At 43.2% G+C, this 23,144-nt stretch overlaps 1 protein-coding gene across 1 annotated transcript; it reads right to left on the bottom strand.

Moving 5' to 3' along the window:
* Positions 1-1,093: 1,093 nt before the first annotated feature.
* TMEM273 (transmembrane protein 273) lies at positions 1,094-22,895 on the bottom strand. Its single transcript, XM_082486709.1, has 6 exons — positions 22,770-22,895; positions 17,490-17,540; positions 16,515-16,625; positions 14,285-14,309; positions 2,171-2,197; positions 1,094-1,348 (listed from the first exon to the last, which is right to left on the bottom strand). The coding sequence occupies exons 1-6, from the start codon at positions 22,822-22,824 to the stop codon at positions 1,303-1,305; spliced, it is 315 nt and encodes a 104-aa protein (XP_082342835.1). The 5' UTR covers positions 22,825-22,895; the 3' UTR covers positions 1,094-1,302.
* Positions 22,896-23,144: the final 249 nt, after the last annotated feature.

Here is a 23,144-nt window from a genome sequence, read left to right as displayed (position 1 = left end):
AGTTGATTATTGGATGGGAGGAGCTGGTTTCCATGATTTTTAGCATGATATTTCTTAATAATACACAGAATTCCTAGGTTAGACCTCAGTCGAACATTTGCCTTCTTTTTTTCTTTTTTTTTTTTTTTTTAAGTTGGATAACTTCTGTTATATTACAGTAGTGAAGAACTGGAAAGAACAGGCCTGTGAAATATCGTGACATTACTTAACGTTGTGTGTGCCATCTACCTGAGGCTCTCAAGCCCCTGAGTCCCGCTGGGTTTCCTGAGGCGAGCTGCGGGAATGCAGAGGATGCCCAGCATGGCACTGCTGGTAGCCAAGTGCTCCCAGAGCACCCGCAGCTGACGTTTGCTGCCCTGTCTTCACAAGCCGAAAGGAAAGCCTGGCTTGAAATACAAAAATCTTCCTGCTTTTCCTGCACCTTGTGATGACGACACCTGTTATAATACAGCATTCTTGAAAGAAGTGGGTTAAACAGAATAAAATCAACAGTATTATTTTCTGAACTGAGACGAAAGCCACAGACTCACAGCTTTGGTAAAAGTTGAGAGGTGTTTACAAAGTAACTTGGGGTTAAACCATTTAAAGTTATTTAAACTATTGTAAATGTTCTGAGACAAAGCTCTGCTTCTTGTCACCCCCACTGTAAGAAGCTTGTAGTTGGAGCCAGGCAAAGCAATACTGATGAAATCAAATTCAACAGGATATATAAAGCTAGAACAAGAATGAAGGGGCTCGGAGGCTGAAATTATTCACAAATTCAGTTTGAGCTTAGCTCATCGTTCTATACTAAAAAAATAGGGATAGACGAATTTTGGAAATTAGCTTTTTTGTAGAATGTTGACGTGAAATGTTTTGTTTCAGATGTCCAGACACTTTTTGTTTTGAGTATACAAAAATGTTTCCATTTCAATGTTCTAAAAACAAAACATCAAAAACATTATTTCAAAAAGGAATTTTTCATTTTAAATGCATACTTAAATGTATTTTGATTAACCTGTATTTAATTGATTTTAGAAATCAAACATATACTTATCGCAGACTAAACAGAATCTATTCATGAGCAGAGCTCATCTATTTTATTTTCCTCATACATTTCCTTCATATACATGCTGTTAGGGATTGAAGGCTTTTTGTGTGCAGGTGATTGAAGTTAGCATGCACTACAAGCTCTTCCTGTAATCAATCAATCAGTCTTTCAATTTAAGAACAAAGAGAGGAATCAGTATTGGTGAGATTCCTGCCTGTGCACAAGAGACTTCTATTGATCCTCCGACCAGGTAACTGTTGATTGCAAAAGGATTATTGATCATTTGTACTTTGTTTTCCTAGTGCATTGATGTCATCTCTGAAAAGAAAGAAACATCACAGGTTAACAATAACTCTCTAGCTTTGGTTTTACCTGGAATGATCCATAGCATCATTATAAAAGCTGAGGTGGGAGATTCCCAGATAAAAAATACAGGAATTCTAGAAAATTATTAGCAGGGCTGCTGGAATTACATTCGTGAAGTTCCTCCTACTTAACTTTTATTTTCCTAGATGTTCCTTTGTATCTTTGGAGGTACCTGTTTTTCCTAAGTAAATGATTCTAGCTGTTGTGGTGATGTCCAGGTGCCTTCTTCACTGCCAGGTAGGAATCCGCTAGCAGCAAGCAATGCGTTTTAGGGCAGCATCCTGCTACGAGAACTGCTGGCAGGGTTACAGGCTCTGGATGATCCTCATTTGGGCTGCTTCCCAGTATTGTCTCACCATGTGAGTGGGGAGCAGCTGAGCAGCTCCTGGATCCGTACTGCGGCTGCATCTTTCCGTGGGCTTACTGCTTGGAGTACCTGCTAATGGGGGGCAGCTGCATTGCAGCATCATTGTGCCGTAAGGGAGACAGCCTTGCAGCATGCCTGGGCCTTATGTTAGGGTATTCCAGGTACACAACTGGGAAGTTGGCGGACAAGGCAGTTAAATGACTTGCCTACGGCCATGCAGAGTGTTTGGCAGACCTGCAGGCAGATCTGGGCTGTCGGTAGGAACTCAGGGTAACCCCACAGCCATTATTGCTGTACAACTTTTCCCTTTATCTAGGTAGATGCGCCTTTACAACTTCTGTGTGTCTGCCTAGTACTCTCACTGCATCTCCCTGCTCCGCCAGACTCCCTCTTCCCCTGGAACATACCTGTTTTGGCTTGATCCCATGTTTGACCTGCAGAGTATAGAGAGTGAGATATTAATTGTAACTTTCAGAGCAGTAATCAAAGATGAGCATTCAAAGAAGCAACAAATTAGCAGCTGGGAAAATGTGGGAAGTTTTCATCCTTTCTCTTTTCTTCACTGCTGTTAATCTTTTATTCAGTTTTACTCCATCTAGCGTCAGTGCTTGGAAATAAGATCTTGTCTTGCAGCCCTCAACTTGTTTATTTTCTTAGATCTCACGACTCCACTGGGAAATGGTATCCATCGTAGTCCATTTCCTTCAATACTACTTAAGCATTTTCTGGTGACTTTGCTAAAGAAAGAACTCGCAGGAGATTTGGCAGGCTTCTTGTAATTTGCCTCGGTCTTTTTTTTTCCTTCTCTGAGAGAAGCTGTCGCGCGTGTCTTTTAGAAAGCTGTGCTGACATTTTCTGCTCATGTGAAATTCACTGCACTAACTGTTAGTGTCTGTAATAAAGAGTTAAGACCTCATTCTTTCTAGTTTGAACTGGGCGTACAGACCATGGGAAACCATGTGGTGAGGCATAGGCTGGAATCAGAGGGAAATCTCTGGGTATTTTCTGCCGTTTCTTCCCTTATTTCTTTCTCCAGAGTGGGGCTGGGGTGAGTCAGCATAGCTCTACAAACCAGCAGTGCCTGCGCTGTCCTGCGGTGCTTTTACAGCTAAATTCCCGTACTGCCTGCTTTGCCCAGCCCTCAGGGAGCTTCCAGGGCATCCAGAGAAGGTGTCTGCTGAAGTGCAAGGAGGGAAGGTCACCAGTACCTGCCTGCCAGCCTCAGCCTGCTCGCCGGCAGCCTGGTGACCACACCGGAGGTACCTGGGGGTTGTCTCAGCCCTCATTTGCCTGCACTGGTCCGGCACTTCGCAAGGAATTTCTTTTAGTGACACGTCTCTGATGTTACCCAGGATGTCGTGTTTATGCAGGAATATTTTTCAGCTTGCTCCAAGCAGTTTGTGGCAGCTCTTTCCCAGAAGGGAGAGGCATTTCAAAACATAATCAGGGACCTGATAAGGGCTGTGCGTATGAACTTGTCAAAATTTCTTTACACAAAATAACACAGATTTAAGCATGTGAACTAAGTTACACAAATTTCTGCCTGTCTGGAACTGTAGCCATTAAAAAAAACCACCAGTGCTCCCCTCTTCTGACTATGACAACAGATTAATGCAGAACAATGCCAGTGCAAAATGATTTGAGCTAACTGGGGTGAATCGGCAATGGATTACGTTCAGGGATGCTCACTTGACCCCTTCCCCTGCCTGTGTCGGAGGAGCAGGTGGTGGGAAACTGCTGGGAAGGGCATTGTCTTTCAGTGCCGTTCCTAAGCAATTGCCTGCCTGCGGCCTAGTCCTGAGGAACTCAATTCTCTGCATACGAAAAGAGCAAAGAAAAGACTGGTTGGGAGGCCAACGCTCTCTTCCATGTAGCCCAATGTAATCGGGAAGTCACCTAAAGAGAGTGGCTTTCTTGCTGATGCTCTCAGGCAGCCTTCCCACTGTTGACAGTGCTCGTTGCTGCAGGAAATAACGGTCCAGCCTTCCCCAGCACCTCGGCTGTAATATTTCAATAATTCCCTTGCGCCAGATGTCCTTGAACAGCCTGATCTCTCTGAAAATGATTTTTATGTTATACCGCATAGATTTTTGGCAGGGCTGGTTCCCTGAGGCAGTGGGGATGCATGACTGCCTGACCAGAACACGTGGCTGTGCTGGGAGGGAGGGGGAATTGGAGCAGGGCTGTCTCTGGAGATGGGACACTCCGTTGGTCCCACACTTTGCCCTCCTCCAGGAGTTGTGGAAACTCACTCAACGGAACCAGTTCACAAACACTTTAAAAACAGCATTTCCACCTAAAGGGGTAGTTATTCTTCAGCACTTGCCTCCAGCTCCCGACCTCCTCCTCCACCTCTCCGGGGCCAGCACAGGCATTTCAATGTCTGTGTAGTAAATCAGGTTTGGGAGTGGGCCAGGTGGTGTTTTTAATGCACAAAAAATAACCTAGTTACTTTTCAGCCAGTGGTTTTCTGTCTTTTTCCGTTTACAGGTCTGTACAAATTTTCCATTGAAGCTGTGAGCCTCTGTGAAATGCCTTTAAGCCCAATTTAAACCCATATGGAAAGCCTTTAAGCCCATAAACCACTGTGAACCCATGAGAAATACTCCATGGATCCCCAGGCGTTTGCAGCCCACAAGGCAGAAGTCAGTATCTCTTTGTGTGATATTTCCTCACTTCCAAGAGAGCTTGCTGGTTGCTCTCTGACACCAGGCTGTACAATGCACATGGGATATGGAAGGGGGTGGTTATAAGCAACAGCCAGAAGAAAAGCAAACTTAGCTTTGCTGATATCTAGTACAGGTCCTTCAAGGCAGAACTGTTTGAGAGTAAGAGATCAGAGAACTGAAATAAAATGATCTGACAGACTGTATACATGATCTTAAAAAAGGATCTATAAATAATCTTATTTTCTGAGAAGTGGCAGGAAAAAAAAAAAGGCTCCTACAAGTCCATCTGAGATTTGTGATTCCTTTTTCATATGTTAAGTGTGAACTTATCCAGAAATTTAATGGGATACAGGAAATTCTGCGAGTTGGAATATGCAGGAGTTCTGATTTGATGCTGTTCTTTTCCGACTAAGACCTGTGGCACTCAGTCTCTTGCATCAGAAGGCCTTGCTTTGTTCTTAAGCTGTCCTTTAGCTATGATAGCAGCTTTCATTCCTAGCTAATCCCATGTTGTCACCTCTCTGACAAGCCCTAGTCAACATAAAGCTACTCGGCCTGGATGGCAGACAGGCACTGCCGGGGAGCAGGAGGCTCTCTGCTGGGTGGCATCTCATATTTGAGTTACCCTGGGTGTCTGTTGACAGAAGTGAAGAGGGTACTCTTCCAGAAACATTTCTGATTTTTTTTTTTATCCAGACTTGCAACAGCTCCAGGGAAAGGCAGAGTTACTCATTTATTGCTGGAATCGGTGGCACCTGCAAGTTTGCCAGCAGAGACCACGATGGCTGTGGAAGGAATTGCCTCCGACAGGTGTCTGAATATTACCAGGAAAGCATTCTCCTGACTCAGCAGGTTTGGGACCAACTCTTACAATCAAATGATTTAGAGCTATTCAAGACTAGCCTCAAACAGTTGTGCAGAGGGGTAGGAAGGAGTAAGGATTCCTCCCTGCCTGGCAGCTGCGAAAAGGTCAACCGCAATTGCAGCCCCCAGATCTGAAGGGAGCACAGGCGTCCTGGGCCAGATGCTCTCCCAGGGAATGTGGAGAGTGGCCAGGGAGGAGCAAAAAATAGCCAGAAGCGTGGCTCTGCCCGTCAGGCTGGTAGCTGGCATCAGTGAAGTATGCTGTATCCTGGAAAGGGGTTTAATGAATTAATCTCATGCTAACAGTCTGGGCTATACGTATGTGGGTGTATATATATATAAAACTGTCTCTGTGTGGGTTTGTGTCTGTATATGAAGTATTCCCTCCATTCAGGAATGGTACTAAGAGGAATTGAGAGCCTGAAAGTACCTACAGAGTGTCTTAGTGCTGCTTTTTAAAGCCTGGTGTCCCCAGCACAGTGCAAAGCTTAGTGTCCTTGGTTTTGAAGTGTGTGATATAAAGATTAATTTCATTTTATGGAAAGGGTAACCTGAGCCAAAGTAACTTGTTCAAGGTTGTTCAGAAGAACAAGTTTGACTAGACAGGACAGTGACAGAACCAGCTAGAAAAGCCAGTTTATCGCTGTAGTCACTGGTGACCGTTGCCTCAACACAGAATGGGTATTTACATTTTGTTTCTGAAAATGTGTGAGGAGTTCAGACAGCCGTTTCAGCTGAGATCATTTGCTCATTTTTTAACATTTACACAAACACACATGGAGCTGTTTAGACCATCTGTGTTCATACTTATGTTCATTTGCAATAGCATGCATTATTATGGCATTTGTGCAACTTTAAAATATCTTTCATTAAACTCAATTCCCAGGATGCGTACTGGGAAAACCTAAAGCAGTGAATACAGCCTTCAGTCTATCAGCCGCCCACTAATCCCTACAGTGTTGAGCAAGGAATCGGGCCAGCTCCAGTGTATCAGCAGGGCCAGACTCTTCTTGTGCAGGTGGTATCTGCTCCTTAGTGAAGTGCAAACGGACTTCTGCCTAAGAGGACTGTAGCCCTCCAAGTAGTCTTCCACTCCCACTCTCCTGATAGTTGTTCTCTACTGATATTTGGCCATGGTGGCAATGTAAAGGGAGGCTCTGCAGTCAAAGCAGACCACAAAGGAATGATTTTTTGGTTAATTTTGCAAGGCTTATTTAGATAATGGAGGAAGCTAAGTGTCTTTGCTGGCTTTCTTTTTCCTTATTTGTAAACCTCTAATAACTTATGAAAACTTTATGTTGACCTGATGACTGGGTTGTTTGTAGAATAAATTAGCCGGCAGAATGAAAGACCTTGTGAAGGTGCCTGGGGAAAAGAGGAGAAAAAAAAAAAAAAAAAAAAGAGTAGCAAGTGAAAGAACAGCTTAGAATATAGCTGAGGGATGTTAAGACAAAAGATTCAAGTGTTCAACCCCAGAGGAAAAGAAAAAAGGGTCTTGGTTTGGGAGAACAAAAACAGATGCCAGCAACTCAGTGGCTCTAAGGAAAATGAGGATTACTGAAGAAATCCAGGAAGTTGTCTGGATTACTGGGGATTTAGAGAGAACAGGGGTTCTCTCTAAACGTAGGGTATGGCTATTTTTTTCCCTTTGATGCTTCACTTCTGTTGTTGCAAGATGCTTTATCGCCATGCATGAGAACGTTATTTTAAACTGGTCACAGCCCCTATAAGGAGGATCTGTAACACTGAAACTCAGTTTTGCCTCCTCTGTAAGTCCAGAATATACTTGTGGCAGACAGGAATGGAACTGTGGAAGTTGAAAACTCAAGGCGAAAGGGTGCGCTCAGACAGCCCAAAACTAGGACAGGGGTGCAGTCAGTCTGTCCAAAAGCAGTGGTCTGCAAGGTACAGGGGAAGGTGTGGCATACTTTGTATTGGATGAGCACCCCCATTTCTAGTCCTCCACATGGAAAGAAAGAGATACCTGCGGCCTACAGACGAGGCGTGAAGTAAGCCCAGTGGGCACTGGGAAAGATAGCCAGAATGGAGACGGGAGAATAGACAGACTAGGAGGTAACTGAGCCCTGCCATTTCCATCAGCTGCAGTGATGGTCATAGGCAGGTGAAAGCTGGATAGAGTCTGAAGCTTTTTGGTAAGTTCTCCAGTGCTTTTTCTTCTCTGTTTAGCCATATCCCTCTGCTGAACCTTGCTCTTTCCAGACCAGACAATGTTTTCTTTCTATGTCAGGAATGCCATGGCTGCACACAACAAGAGCAAAACTGAGCTGAGTAAAGGGAGGTAACTGGTGGGCTGGAGTAGATCCACTGGGGTGTGTTTTTGTGGGACTATGTGAAGTGATTGTTGTGCCAGGGAGGCTCATCCGCGCTGCAGTGTGAGCTGCCTTCTGCCGGGTGTCGTTCTGGCAGCTCTAGTTTCTGACAGCTGAAGATGGTGTTTTTTTATGTTTGCTGTTGAAAAGCATCTTGGAGGATTCAGTCTGCTCCAGGCACTGTTCTGCTACTCAGAAATATGAGACACCTCAGGAAGGACTGCCCATGAGAGATCCATCAAGTGCCAGTGGTTTTGAATGGCTTCTGATAATTCCTCTGTTTCATAAGTCACTGGGTTGGGGTGTTTGTTTTCTTTTTTTCTTTTTTTGCAAGGCTGGTGAGTTGAGTTTGCAATTTGAGTCAGCTGCAGTTTGAGTGAATGGCAGGCAGAGACATATATTACATTTAAAGAGGGAAGTACTTTTTGAAAATTAGGATTCTTCATTGTTACGTGTCTGAAGGCCAGACTGGAAAGAGAATGAGCAGCTGGGACTCTGCATGAATGTCTAAGCCAACTCTCCTTTTCAAACCATTCTGTACCAAGACTTGTTCTTCTAATAAGATTGGTAACACTCAAATGCTTTCCTCAGAATGGCAGTGACTGTGCTTAACAAATTCCTTTCCTATGCCTATATTTCTTCCTTGCATCCTGTGTGCTGGATGAGGTGAATCAGAAAGATTAGAGACAGCTGGAAGCAACTGAGGGAGGAGCATCTTTAAGCCACAGGGAACTTGGAAGGTGGAGACTGTAATCTTGCAGGTAAAGATGGGATGATATAGTGCCCATCTCCTGGGGGTATGTGACAGACATAGCTTTATGCCTAGGACAATGTATGCTTCTTCATATCCATCTGCAGTTGGCAATGTTCATTAGTGCTTTGTAGTGATAGTCAATTCAGTGGTCACACAATTTCCATAATGAGTCATTGATTTCAATTCCCTCTGCAGAGATGTCCAAACATTAACTTTTTAATGGGAGTCTTAGCAGGAAGGCCACAGCTTGGATGAAATGTGGAGAATGAACTAGCCTCATTCCAGGTATCTCCAGGCTGAAAAGTGAGATACCTTACTGCTGGGAAAAATGTCCTCTTAAAGTTAGGTCAGTGCAGAGAAGACATCTGTCTCCAAGTCTAACAAATTTCCACAGGAGGAAATTAAATCATTGAAGAGTAATTGAAATTCACAAAAGTTGTTGTAGCATGGCTTAAAACAACCAATACCAGTCCCCGTTTCCTGCTCTCTTTGTATAAAAAGATTCTGTGAAGAAGATGGTTTAGTTACTCTGATTAGGAACTGGATAATTCCTTTGCAGATTTATTTTGGGCATCATGCTGTTTCAAGTAGTTTTGCCATTGAACTTGCCTATAGCAGAGCAGCAGTATGTGCTTGCATCTTAAGCAGATACGATTTCAATGGCTAATGGAGAGGCTGAGGCAGCATCGCTCCCTGGCTGCAGGCTGAACGTATAGTGTTACGCGTGAATAGCTGATGCAGTATCTGAGTCGCTGCAACGCTTTTCAGTGCCCAGCATCCTGCGCAAGCTGTGTTCCGGGTCTCGATCCTTTTTCCTTGTGCGCCGCTTCTCCCGTGACACGTTCAGACAAGGCCACAGTCTCTCTTCATTCAATGTGCGTTTACTTATGGATTTTGATTTGTAAATTTTTGGGCCCATTTTCAAAGGACTCCCACTTGTGACTTTCTCAAGTACTCTAGCATCAAAACTAGGTCTCCAGTTAAATTCATTTGTGAGCTCAGACTCCGGTGATTAGACAGGTTGTGTCTCTCGTTTGCAACTGATAATATCAGTGATATGACTCATGCCTGCTCGATTGGCTTCCTGCGTGGTAAACCATGCATTCTGCAATTCACAGTACTACAGACCAATTTGGAGTATTTAGATCAGAAAGAACTACTGTCCTCTCCAAAACAGGAGATTTTTCTTTCTATCTGACTTTAAACCTGTTTGAAGGCTATGAAGTTGTTAGATCAGATCCTGTTCGCTATCTCTGTCAGTGCAGCTGGCTACAGACCTGAACACGACAAAACGCTAGGAAAGAAGCTTCTTGGCTCAAATGTTTAGGCTGAGACAGTTCTGCTGGTTGGAAGAAACTGGAGCTCAACATTCAAACTTGCATATGATTGCCCAAACCTAGTCTTTGCCATGCCTTCTATATCTGATGTTTATATTTTCCAAATGGATGACTTTACTTAATCCACGGTGCTGTTTTTAGAGTTAGACAATGAGGAGACTGCAGGCTTGCAAGGTGCGAGAACATTGCAAGCCCTCGTCTGTTTGCCTAAAGAATGCTCCGATTTTCAAGAATACCTTGTGTTTCCCAAGCATAGTCTTAGCAAAGGAAAGTGAAGCCAGTCCCTTAGAAGTCAAGTGGGAAAATACAAAAGAACATCTAGATGCTGCTTTGGGTAGCAAAAGAAAATCACTGGTACGCTTGGCTGATGCAGCTCTCAAGCTCCTTCTCACCTCAGTCAAACATCAGAATGACTTGTGTGTTGCATTTAAAACCTGAGCTCCTGCTGAGTGATTTACATGGGGGCCTGTAGGACCCAGTGAGTGGCATGGGGAGTTTTGGTGTGTGCTGTTACCCAGGACGTGTTGAGGCAACAGATTCCTTTTTGCTATCGCAGCAGGTTTAAAATATGTACCTTTTCCTTTTCAGTAAACACACTCCGGCTCTCCATCCTTCTCGCTGTCTCTGTATGTCTCTTTCTTTGTCTCCTTCTGTCAAAATAAATCTGGCTGCCATGCAGTGTAGTTAACTCAAAATATTGCTAACATTAAATGTGCCCAGACATTTTTATTAATACATTAAACTTGCATGAAATTTTTAGGCATTATAATTTACCAAGCTTACACCAAATGGCATTTGAAACTGACATGGCTATTAATTAAAAAAGAAGACATTAAATAATTGTCAGTTGACATCTAGATTACTGTTGTTAGCTGACAGAAGCTTGCCTCAAGCCTCTTTTTCTTCTCAAGTGTTAGTAAATATCCCATTGAGTTTAAGGGCATCCCATTATGAATTGATTGTTTAAATCTTAATGTTATATACCTGACTAAATAAAGTGGTAAATGCTGTTAATTGTTTTACAATGACCTGTCAGTGCCGTGTGGGTGTAGAAACACTTCTGGTTTAAGTATTTGGGAAAGTATTAAGGAGGACACATCAGAATTCTTCCTGATTTTAGTGGAAACCTTTTCTTGCAATGTGTTTGTTAGGTTCAGTACCAGATAATCAGGGTTCTAGCGTAAAAGAATATTATCTGCATCAAGGCCTTCAACTGGTATGAGGCTGAGCAACTCCATCGACTATGGTGGTACTGTGCTGGGTGTCACCCACTCAGGGTATGTCCCAGCTAGGGAGAGAAATTATTGAGTGGTTTGAGGCACTTGTGGGAATAACAATGTGAAATTTAAAACAAAATTTGGCTGAAGGTGAAATTCGGGACTGCTTTATCAGTTGGATTGAGGTTTTTTCCTGAACAAACACTAATAATTGTCACTGGTCAAACAGAAAATAGAACAGAATCGTAGAATCGTTTAGGTTGGAAAAAACCTTTAGGACCATCGAGTCCAACTGTTAACCTGGCACTGTCAAGTCCATCACTAAAACATGTCCCTCAGCACTACATCTACACATCTTTTAAATACCTCCGGGGATGGCGACTCAACCACTCCCCTGGGCAGCCTGTTCCAACGCTTGATAACCTTTTCTGTGAAGAAATTTTTCCTAATATCCAATCTAAACCTCCCATGGCACAACTTGAGGCCATTTCCTCTTGTCCTGTTACTTGGGAGAAGAGACCGACCCCAACCTGGCTACAACCTCCTTTCAGGTAGTTGTAGAGAGCGATAAGGTCTCCCCTGAGCCTTCTTTTCTCCAGGCTAAACATCTCCAGTTCGCTCAGCTGCTTCTCGGAAGACTTGTCCTCTAGACCCCTCACCAGCTTCATTGCCATTCTTTGGACATACTCCAGCACCTCAATGTCTTTCTTGTAGTGAGGGGCCCAAACCTGAACACAGTATCGTTTGGTCCCACAACAGACAGATGCCAACATGGGTGAGAGTCCTATGGAAGGCTACCACATACTTCAGCTATTACTTGCACAGTAAAGGTCCAGTTCCAACATTTAAGATATCCCATTAGGTATAGGCCAGTTTAACATGTCAACACAAACTCTACCATCTGGAAAGACCCTACCCTGAAGAAGGTTAGGAGGAAAGATAAAAGAGTACATTGAATCCTGTATGCTGTATTTCCTTTTGATTTGCTATGAGTAGATTGCTTGAGTTGCAGAACCATGGTGCAAAACCAACTAAGCTAGTTCTGCATCAACTATCTGAAATGTGGAAAAGTATAGCTTTGTTTATAGAGCAAAGCAGCGTATATACTTCCTTGCTAAAAACTGATGCTGTCTTGAGGATATCTGCATTTCTCTAATCCTACTAAGGATTAGTTTATGGGGGCATTTTTAAATGTTTGTGATGGATCTGGTAATATTTCTACTGTCAGAGGATCCCTCAAGATCAGTAGAAGCCTATACTGTTTCCTCAGATTAACACCTGCATTATAGAATCCCTTAATGAGCCACCAAGGAGTAATACGTGGATGCCCTGAAGTGAATGAGAACAAAGACTTGTTAGCAAATTACTCACTGCCACACTAGAATTGAAAAGTACAACTGATTATGAAACGATGGTAGATTTCTAGTTGTTTTCTACTTGACTGAGAAAAGTCATCTTTAACATACATAGTTTTGCCCCCAAACGTTGTGGAATAACAGTTTCTCTCACTGGTCTGTGTTGGTGGCTCTAAGGCAAAGAGTTTGTGTATTGTGTCAAATTTCCATCCTTAAGACCAGAATTTTGGCATGAAACTGGAAACTTCACTCTACCTTTTAGCAAATGCCTGCAGACTGGGACGAGGAATCTTCAAAGGGGTGAATGTAAGGTCATCATTAAAGATGCTACATTTTGCTGCCATGACAAAGTCAGTCACATCCCCTAGAAAGATCAGAGGATGGTATCATAGACATTCAAACTGTGTCTGTAGTAAAATATCACACATAATAAACAGCAAGGGGAGGTAGAAAAGTTCAATGTGGAGCAGTTCATAGCGCATACCATCTGCATTTCATCCGGGCAGTAAATCTATTGCCTTCTGTGTCTCTTCTCTTTGTCCCTGTCCTCTCCTTATTCCCTTTTCTCTTGACTCTTGTCTCTGGATTTTCTGTTTCAGCTTAGCTCTTTCTCACGCCCTTCCTATTCATTGCTCTCTCTATACTGTCCTTAATACACCGGAAAGTTTACTGGGTTTCTATGTTTGTTCTTCTGGCCATCTGATAGTCCTAATCTATTTTAGGTTAATACACAGAGATTCAGTGTCTCGTGAGAGAATAGCATGTTAATAAAAAGGAAACATTTTGTGGCAGCTAGCTGTGTTAGGTTGGGGAAGTGTCTTCCTGGGAAAATAACAGATGCTTCACGGCTGGGGCCCTTCTCTGTTGGACAGGCAAAACATTGAAGTACTTGCTGCAAGGGGTGCCCTTGCTTTGATCTTCAATTGAGTGTTTACGTATGCTGTGCTGTCTATGAGGAATGACTGTGATGGGGACATCCTCCTCTCCAGCTCTCCGAGAGAGGCTAAAAGCCATTTCTTAGGTCATTGAGTACAGCTGTTGCATTCAGTTCATGAGATAGCTGGTTAATTAATGTTTGGGGACTTTTAGCCACTTATAAAATGTCTCAAAGGGACACAAAAAAGTGTCCACATCTGTATATTACCATGAGCCAACAGACAACTTGCAGTTCCGAGTCCCTGCTCCTGTACATCTCTACCCTATCGCCCGTCCTTGCAGGAGACGAATACTGGCCATTGCCTAAGCAGTCGAGCATTGCCTTTTCTGCCTGTGAACCCGTCAGGTGCTCAAAACCTAAAACGGTCATACTGTTTCCGGATAGTGGGGAGGAAGGTGAAGGGAAAAATGCATCCCTTCCAGCAGGAATGATCGCTGCATGACCTTGACCTGTAAGAGTCTGGAGTGAAGGGAGTTCTCAGAACTGAGATCCAGACACAGTAACTGGGAACTTTTTGACGGAGCTATTTACCCTGGTTTACATATTTTTCCTTTTTTCTTTTCTTTTTTTCTTTTTTTTAAATCTAAAGGGCTTGTGAATATGTGACAATACAGTAAAAACTTTGATTCAGAAAAAATGTGGAAAAGTTCTAGCAATGTCAAAGAACATCCAATTTCAGCACTTTTGAAACAAGGCCTTTGTCTTTCATCCCCCCAAAAATTTATTTAAATGAGTTTGCAATTATAATGCATAGTGCGAACTGAAAAAGAAAAATAGCTTAATCAAAAGTGTTTGAAGGATTTTTTGTTTTAAAGAGAATCTCAGTGTGCTGGGATTTGTTCCCTATTTCTGAAATGTCAAAACCCTCTTACAAGGAATTTCCTTTTTCCACGCAGATCCACATGTATCACGGTCCTCTAGAGGCTTACAGGTGTGTTATAGGTTATTATTCAGAGCGCAGTTGTGGGGAAGCATCGTGCATAAAGACAGAGGGGAGTTAAGCGTTACAGCTTGTGTATCACACTGCCTCAGAAACCGCGTGGGACAATGGCTCTTACCTTCTATCCATTTTGCCATCTGACTCTAAAGAGAGAACGGGAAAATATGGTTAGTTAAGAAACCAGGAACAGAGTGGTGATCGGCCTGCTCAGAAGTTGTGAGGATGCAACCAGGAGAACGTAGTTACAGCGGGTAAAGATCCAGCCACCCTTTCTGAGGCAAAACTCTTTGATATTAGTAGTGTCATGCAACCTTCCTAAAGCCCTTCTTCGTTCTTCCAGCTGGAATATCTCATGTCAATTTTCTCAGAGTGGTATCTTTGCTAATATTTTGGCTATTGTGAGTTTGATTGTAGCACATCCACAGTCTGTCATAAGAAACAACTTTGAGGGCCAATGCTTGATGAGAATGAGGTGGAAGCAGCTTCCCTTTAGTCCTGCTATGCAGTGCCGCTAAAGAAAGCATCAGCCATTTGTCTTTCAGGATGAGGCATTACATTGTCATTTGTATCCTCATGGGGTAACTGGCGAGTCTGTGTGCAAAACTGTCCTTTTAAAAGACAAGCGTTTACTGTAAACAGGATGGAATCGGGTCGTGACTGATGGGCTGAGCTCAGTGTAGCAGTAGTGGGCCCAGAAACCTCAGGCTACTTCACTCCAAGCTTAATAGTTAAGACCACTCTGCTCTCCTTTTTACTGAGCAGAAGTCTGTGATTACTGTTGAAGCGGTGTGTCATGGTGCGCTGCTGACTTAGTAGGGTTAGACAGTTCTGGATGCTGGGAAATTACCTCTCATTTGTCACGTGAAGGTTAATGCAAAGATCTGGCCATAGAAGCAAACGTTTCTGGATACGGTGGATGGACAAGCAGCTCCTAGTCCTGTGCTGCAGCAACCTGAGTTCGCCCACTGCGTTTTCCTGTTTTTTAACATCTTGCTTATTTTCGTGGTGGAAACTGGCTACATTTATTTAGTTTTAAAAGTGGCCCACAAGAGTTGGCGCTTTGCATGCAACCAGAGCTGCAAAGGTGCTTTTAGAAATTCACTATGGAGACACCATACAGAGAGCAATGCTTTCAGTCCCCAAACTCTCTTATTATAGTCTCCCTTCTTTCAGTAAGGATTACTTCCCCACATATTTCATGAGATTGCCTCACTGCTTCCATTTCTGCTATGGTTTCCTCCCAAGCCAAATTTTCATGTGTTAATAAGAGTACAGACCTCTCCTGACAAGTAAAACCTAGGTTGCAAAGATTTGCCCTAGCAAAGCCCCAGGATTCTTTTTTGCAAAAAAAGAACAGCTTATACTGATGTTCTGGTCAACTGTTAGGATTTTGCATTCCTCATTTGCCCCCATCTGTTGCTATTGTATTTGCTATGCTTTTTCTTTCTAGCTTTTAACAGCAGTTGAGTGTTACTGTGTGCTGTTACCTCATTCCACAGACAACAGTTGTTATTTCAGCCGTGGAGGAAATCATCACAATATTTGCTCTGCAGTGCTCTATGAAGCGCTTTGGAGTCCTGTCAAGTAAGAGAGGCTCTCTGCAGAGGATGGAGGGCCATGAACCAATACTGCCTCTGGGGAGGCCCATGGAACAAATCCTGCTTGTCACTAACTTTTGTCTACTGAAATGATGGGCATTGCTCAGTTTAACTTTAAGATTTTGGATTTGAATCCAAACCCGTGGGTTGTAAACTGCTGGTCCAAAGTCAAAAGGAGCTGTTGCTATCAGCAGTTCAACGTTGGATGAAAAAGCTTTTGCCTGTCTCAGATGAAAAACATGCTTTCCTGTGGCAACTTGAACACCAGTCACAGTGGAAAAGTTATAGGGAGTTTTGCAATGCACTCTGATGGAAATTGCGTATCTTAGAGTCAGACAGTCACATTTGAAGGAAAAGTCTAGAATCAGTGAAATAAGTAGTAATTTTGGCTAGGAAGCGTGAGCAAGCCTCTTGCCCACCCTGCAAATCCAAAATCCAACAGGCTCTTTAACTTACGTTGAATAGACAGAGTTCTGTTTTAAAAATTAATTATGCTATAAGATACCCAGGCAGTAAGCTGAAGTCAATTCTATTTCTCTTGTACGGCTAAAGAGCAGAGTTGGTCATACTGAAATGTGAATCTGCAGTTCTAGGGACTCCAGCACTTCAGGTACTTTTAAAATAGTTGTTCAAAGGAGAACCAGAGCTGTAGTACATACGCAATTTTTAACACTGAGGCTCAGATCTGCTGTATCAGAACATAAGGAGATCTAGATTTCTGGATAAGAAATCAGGAGTATTTTTTCTTACCTCCAAAGACATTGTCAATCATTTGTTTTTTGATCATGCAGATTATTACTGCTACAAAGCCGATTGCTAGAAACGCTCCCAGAGTAACTCCTATAATAACATATGTGAAATCTGCAAAAATTGAAAACAAGCCGGTGACTATACACCATTAAGTAATAAATAGCCTTTGTGTTTCAGATGTGACACAAAGTTTGCAAAGTTTAAATGCATCCCTAAAAAAAAAAAAAAAAAAAAAAAAAAAATTGAAGACTGTATTTATTCTTTGGAAGGGGCTGATAATGCTGAGCCAGACTAGGTAGCTGAGAGAAGCCTACTGTCAGCCCCCTGCGCATCACGAAACCACATGAACCTGTGGCTAAGGGGCTCGATGCCATTTTACGGTAATGAACAAGTTTAACCTTTGGTGCATACAGGTCTCAGCTGAGTTTTAGAGCTAGGGCCCTACGTTTCCCCCCAAAGTGAAATTCCCCACTCCCTTGCCACTCTGTATCCTGCCAAACTCTTATTCCTGCTTCCCACAGCTGCACACGCACAGGTTCACCTCCACCTCCCAGCACCCAGCCTCCCGCCCTGCCCAGCTATTCTGCCTCTGTAAGTCTTCGCTGGGAGGAAGCAGAATTTTTAAGTGTAAACTATGAACCATATTGTGATTTTTTTTTTTTTTTTTTTTTGCATCACTGTCTGTACATAAGGGTCCACCTTCATCTGTCAGGCAGGAGGGTGCCCGTGTTCAGGATCTGTGTTCCAGGCTCTCTCCTCCCTATGCTCACTGTATTTACTTAAAAGTCCTTTAAAGGCCCCAGTCACACAGCAGGACTTTGCTGTGCTACACAAAGTACAAACGCACAACCAGATTATTATCTCCTAGATATAAAAAGTACGTAAAGTCTTAGTCTTCTAAGCACATTAATTTTTGTTATATTTACTTTGCCCCTAACTTCTTGTCCAGAAGCAAAAATCTCACCTTGAACTCACCTATTTCCTCCTCTGAGTTTCCAGAAGCATAGACCTTTGCTCTCCAAAAATCTGAAATGGAAATATTTTAGCCTGTTAGGACATCAAGGAGAATGCCATATCTGTCTGTTTCCAAGGGAATAATTGATCCTGGTAAAGCTTAAGAAAGGATCTGAGTCTTCCTGGAGTAGTGAAGTATTATCAGCCAAATTAATGAGGACATCCTAGGAATGTGGCCACCACATGCCAGGTTTTGGACAGAATACAAAATACAATTTTAACATTTTTTGTTTTCTTAGCACTGTTTCCATTCTAAAGTTTTCTCACTGCAAACCTGAGAGCTGTATGCAGGAGCAGTAGCTATAAATCAAGAAAAAGACTATGGATGCGGTAAAGCTAATAAAACATGCTAGCAGGAGAGGATATTGCACACCCCAGCACCCCTCTGCAGAAAACGAGTCCCAATCCTGCCTGTAGTTCCAGTCTTCAAAATGTGATTTATTGCTGGCAGAGAAGAGAGTCTTTTTCTCTTGCAAGAAAATTTTATGGGCCGGAAGCAACCTTTTCAGAGACTCCCCTGCCAAGTTCCCTGTTCATCAGGAGGACACTCTCCAAGCCCTTCCCTTTTCCATAAAGCCACTGAGCTGTGCTGCCTGATGCTCGGAGCATGCAGGCCCTCAGAATGGAGTGGCTTTGAAGGAAACACTTCATCCCCAAACACCTTTTGGAGGAAACAGGTTCAAAATTTTCCAAACAAACAAACAAAGAAAAAGGAGAGAAGTCATGATTAGTTTTAATGCTGCTTGCTTATTATAGCAAATTGCTAAAAAAGTACATGCAAATGTTTTGTTTTTTTTTTTCAGTGCTGGGCATGCAAGGATATTTCTACCGAAGCCTTTTCAAGTAGTTCCAAATGATGTAACTGATGTGTAGCTGCAGGAGGTGCCTGGAGCACGAGAAAGCTTTAAAGGCAGATATGTCTCCTGCGTTTTAAAACAGCATGCTATGAAATTTCTATCTCCTGTGCATGCTTCAGGCAGAACGTGAGGTCCTCTCCTACACCGCTGGCTCTTTGGCAATCCGCTGCCTAGGTGACAGTACATATGGCACCTGCTGGGAAAACAGCTGTTTTCCACGCAACGTTGTCTTTTCATAGGCATTCCCTGCTGTAGTGGGGAGTTGTGAAGGAGTATCATCTGACTGAAACTCAAGTGGGATTTTAAGGTCTTAAATGCATACAGTTTTCCTACTGCTAAAGGTGTCCAACATCGTACGTCCCAGCTCGTCTCTTCTCTCCCTCCTCCACTTCTTGTCAAGAAATAATTCTCTTCTTGAGGTTTTGGGGGCTGTGCTTTCATTTCTTGTGCAGTAAAATGAATGCTTTAAACTTGAAGCATTGTCTTCCCACTGCAAAACCAGCCATTTTGGTACCTTTACAGAAATCCATCTTGAGTCTGCTTTTCCGACTGCTGAAACTCCCTTGAGCTGAGTGTGGGCTCTGGGGCTTCTGTGGTTATGTCAGAAAAATCTGATATATTGGGTGGCTCACAACAGATTTGTTTTTATTTCCTGGTCTTAATCACATTTCAAATCTCAAATTTTCATAAATTACAAACCAAGCTTCAAAAATCTGGAGACGAGCTTACTAAAATCTTGAGGTTTAAAGCAAATGTATTTTGGGAGCTATAATTCTGAGCTGAAAGTCCTTTTTTGCCAAACTTTTCTTCATAATTAAAATGTCTTGAAACCTGCTTTATACAAACAGAAATGTTTTCTCTCCAAAAACCCCATGACGTTCAGAGAAGGGAGTTGGGAGGGGTGGGGAATCCAATTGCAGATATGATCACAAAAGGTAGCTATTCTAAATAACTCAAATCAAAGTTACAAAGAAAAAGAAATTAAAAAAAAAAAAAGACTAAGACTACACACTAGGTGTAAAAAGCATAGCTCCTGATTTTCCAGATTAAAAACCAGTCTCTTTGCTCTCGCCTGTGAATTTATTTCATTATAAATTAAAAAAACCCCTTTCTTCCAGCTCCTTAATTATTCTTTGTGCTCATGTGAAGAATGTTTTAAATTCAAACATAATAAAAGTGATATTGTATTACTTTTATTATCCTAATGATCATAATACATAGACCTTAATGTATGCTTTCTAATGGAATTAAACCAGTGACAGATTATGTGTTTTATGGCAGAAATAATATTTTACACGGAATATTTTATGTAGGTCAGTTTAATATATTGAGATTAAATTATTAGTTTCTTTTTAAAAAAAGAAGGAGGGAAATCTCTAAAAACCCACAGGACTAGAGAGAACATTTTCAATTCATACTTTCAATATAGTTTTAATTAAGGTTTGATATCATTTACTGGATGCTGCTTAAATACCGTTTGCTTTTGAGGACTGTGTTAGACAGGCAGCTTCTGTTTGTTTGTTTCTCTTTATGCAGAAAGAAGTGGATTGACCGATTCGAATACACCTGTGTCACTGACTCAGAACCCATCTTCAGTTTAGATCTTTCGGGGATGTACATAAGCTTGCTGGTACAGAGGGGTTAGAAATGATGCCTCAGATTCTGCAGCGCTCCAGTCCCAGTGCTAACTTTCTGACCCCTTATCTCTGTATACTGGACTTAGAGTAACTCCCATGCCTTGAACAAACCCTCAGAACTTGGAGGATGTTTGCTTCTGGGCGGAAGAGCCTTGCAGAGGAACTTGATATCTATACTTGAGTGACTTGTGGATCATTTTTTCAAAGGGCCTCAAAGCGACTGACGGTGCTTTCTCACCTCTCCTGTGTGCCTGGCTCAGGTGAGGGCACCGTAACAGAGATGTGCCCCCCGGGGCTCTGGCAGCACCAGGAGGCTGGTGAGAGGCACAGGCTGTCTCCAGCCCGTGGGGGAACATTCTTACGTGTGTGTTATTGGTAGAGAGTCCAGAAATGAGACTGCAGGCTAGACAGGTCTTATGTTAGAGGTAGGGGGACAGAGAAAGAGGGTGAATGTGGTGTGGCAGCCTGCCTGAGCAGCTCGGCTTGGTCAGGTGTGCTGGAGCGAGGCGTGCAGCCGAGGAGGGTTTTGCTTCTGGCTGCCCACTGCAGTCCTCTGCCAGTAGGATTACGTCCCTCAAGGCACATCTGCTGAGCAGGTGATGGACCCGCAACTAAATACAGCGGGCTGGGAGCCCCTGGTCTGTGATCTCCGTGTACCCCTGGGCAGGGTTAGCCCTCCTCAGCCCTGCTGTGTACCCAGCTGGGCTACGCAGCAAACGGCTTCTGAGCCACACCGAGGGACGTCCTGTTCTCCCTGTGCCCTCTGCTGCGTGGCAGTGCTCACGCGGTGCCTTGCCCGGAGGTCAGCGCAGTGAGGAAAGTGGTGCAGAGCACAATTTGGGCATAAGATCAGGGAGCAGGAATAGCTCACTTCCCCCACCTTATTAGATATTGTGAACAACTCCCAGCCGCAACCTGCAGTGATAAACAGCGACATGTGCCCTGTTTTTCTCAGAGCACGGCACTTGCCGTAGTCCCTTTGCTTGTTGCCTCCTGCTTCCATGTGACTTTCTTCTCCCTTCCTCTCCCATCTCGGGTTTCTCCTCATTGCAGCAGATAGTGGCTGGTCCCGTGGCATGGCAGCAGCCAGGGGTTCAGTGCCATTTAATCTTTGAGGCAGCAAACGGGAAAGGAAGCACATATCTGGGGAACCCAGAGGCAGGGGGGAAAAAAGGAATTGCTCACAGCAGGTGTCTGAGCAACTCCAGGCTCAAATAAGGAACACCCATGACGGCAAACAGGTTACAGGCAATGATCCTGCTGGAAACCATTCCTGAAAACCATTAAAAAAAAGGGAAAGAAAAAGTATTTTGGCTGGTATTTACGGTAGCAAAATTCCCAGCTACGTGTAAATTTCATAACATAGGCATTGTTGGCATCCAGGCAAACGGGGTCCTTCCTTGGTCCTCAAATTAGAAGCAAATTCCTTCTGTGTAATAATAGATGAGGGCAGGACTCGCTCCTACGTGAAGACAGTCCTTGCCAGGCAGCCCTCCACGCAAGGCTTATGGATTTGCCTTGGAAACGGAAGCATGTTAATGCATTTTCCTTGTATCTATTGCCTTTTGCTGTAGAACACGTCCTGCTGCTCTTGAGTTTGCATCTCTTTGCTCTAGGCAGATGCTACTGTAATTAATGGGACTCGTGCCATTTGTTTGTTGAGCAAGTAAATAGGGCACAATCGTTGCTGACTTTCCTTTCACGTCTCTAAGCACAGTTAGTTATGCATCTCCTGTGTGGTGGACAGTCTCCACTTCTCTGGACTCTTGGAAGTGTCTATAGAAAGGTGCAGAGGGCTTGAAGGGCCAACAGAAAAAGACAGCGAGTGACAAATTCCTATGTATACCCTGAGAAGGATGACAAGAGGATAGTGCGCTGCTGTAGACATATGGATATCTTTACTTGCTGAAGCTGAGGCAGGAGTGGACATCCAGTGGATACTAGCTGGAATAGTTACTCTGCATGCCTCAGGTGGGGCAAATTGCCCTTGTGGGATTCCCCAAGGGTAGATGATGGATTTTTTTTATTAATTTCTGCATGAAGTAGGGTGGTGTGGAAGGTTTCCATTAGTAAAGATCAGGGTTTTGCCACCAGAGGGTGCATGCCCCCTTACCTAATGTCTCGGAGCCCACAGTAACCCACGTAAACTTCTGTCTTTGTAGCTGCTGCCACCTCCATCCTCCCCACCATTGCTCCCAATGTTAATGTGACCCTGTTGACACTTTCTATCCATGACCTACACGAAGAGGAGGTAACTGTGAAGTAAGAGGCAAGTTGTGATGATGAGAAAGCCCTGCTTTGGGCTGGCGGGAAGCATTAGAAGCAGCCTGAGTCAGGAGCACCGAAGCCCTGTAAATGAGTCGCAGAGAGCAAAACTGCCTGGCAGATAGCGTGCACGCAGATCAACTTTTTTCCTTGTGCTCTACTGAAGTACCGTTTTCTATACAGTGCCAAACAGGGTGCTCAGCAGCTTTTCCATCTTATCTGCAAAGACACCGGTATTTAACTTCATGGTGTCTTCTGGATTGCGCACAGCTGACCCCTTGGCACTCAGTCTAGGGCATATTAGCTAGAAAAGTCAGCAAAATACCCTACTGTCTCAACAAATGTTCTTTCTCCGAGCAAGAGAGTTCTAAACAAAGTTGTAAACAACATACAATTAGACTGGGAAAAAAATAACCCCACCAAGCTCAGGAAAAAACCAAACCCTTAAAAAGGATGGAAAAGAAATATGGTAGATCACTTACGTAAGAGAAGAAGAAATGCCGTTAGGACTGATATCCAGCTTGTTAGTAAGGTCATTGTGAAGTTTTGACGGCAGAATACTTACAGCCGAATTTTCTGAAATTAGCTGTTCTGCAGTGTCTTTTAAAAAAAAAAAGATAAAGCAGGTCATGTGACTACACTGGGAAACTGCAGTCACATCCTGAGTAGTTACATTTGCAAACAGAAGTTCCCTTTTTTGGGTTTAAGTTCAACATATAAATAAACTCTGTTTATTTCTGTTCATGTTCTGTGGTGAAGGTGGACAGCCAACAGTCTCAGCCTATTTCAGCTGTTTTGCTCTCTAAGGGACCTTTAAATGCTAACATTTATTTTTACAAAACTGAAAAAGTCCTATC

This window comes from Vanellus vanellus (genome assembly GCF_965231255.1).
Source record: "Vanellus vanellus genome assembly, chromosome: 7".
Taxonomy (NCBI): Eukaryota; Metazoa; Chordata; class Aves; order Charadriiformes; family Charadriidae; genus Vanellus; species Vanellus vanellus.
Note: the sequence above shows the minus strand (reverse complement) of the source record. Positions and strands in the feature narration are given on the sequence as shown.

Coding starts and splice junctions, on each gene's coding strand:
- TMEM273 (XM_082486709.1), bottom strand. CDS start 22,824: ATGACCTTACTAACAAGCTGGATATCAGTCCTAACGGCATTTCTTCTT. Junction 17,541..22,769: donor GGCATTTCTTCTTCTCTTAC/GTAAGTGATCTA, acceptor TTTCCATTTCAG/ATTTTTGGAGAGCAAAGGTC. Junction 16,626..17,489: donor AAACTCAGAGGAGGAAATAG/GTGAGTTCAAGG, acceptor CAATTTTTGCAG/ATTTCACATATGTTATTATA.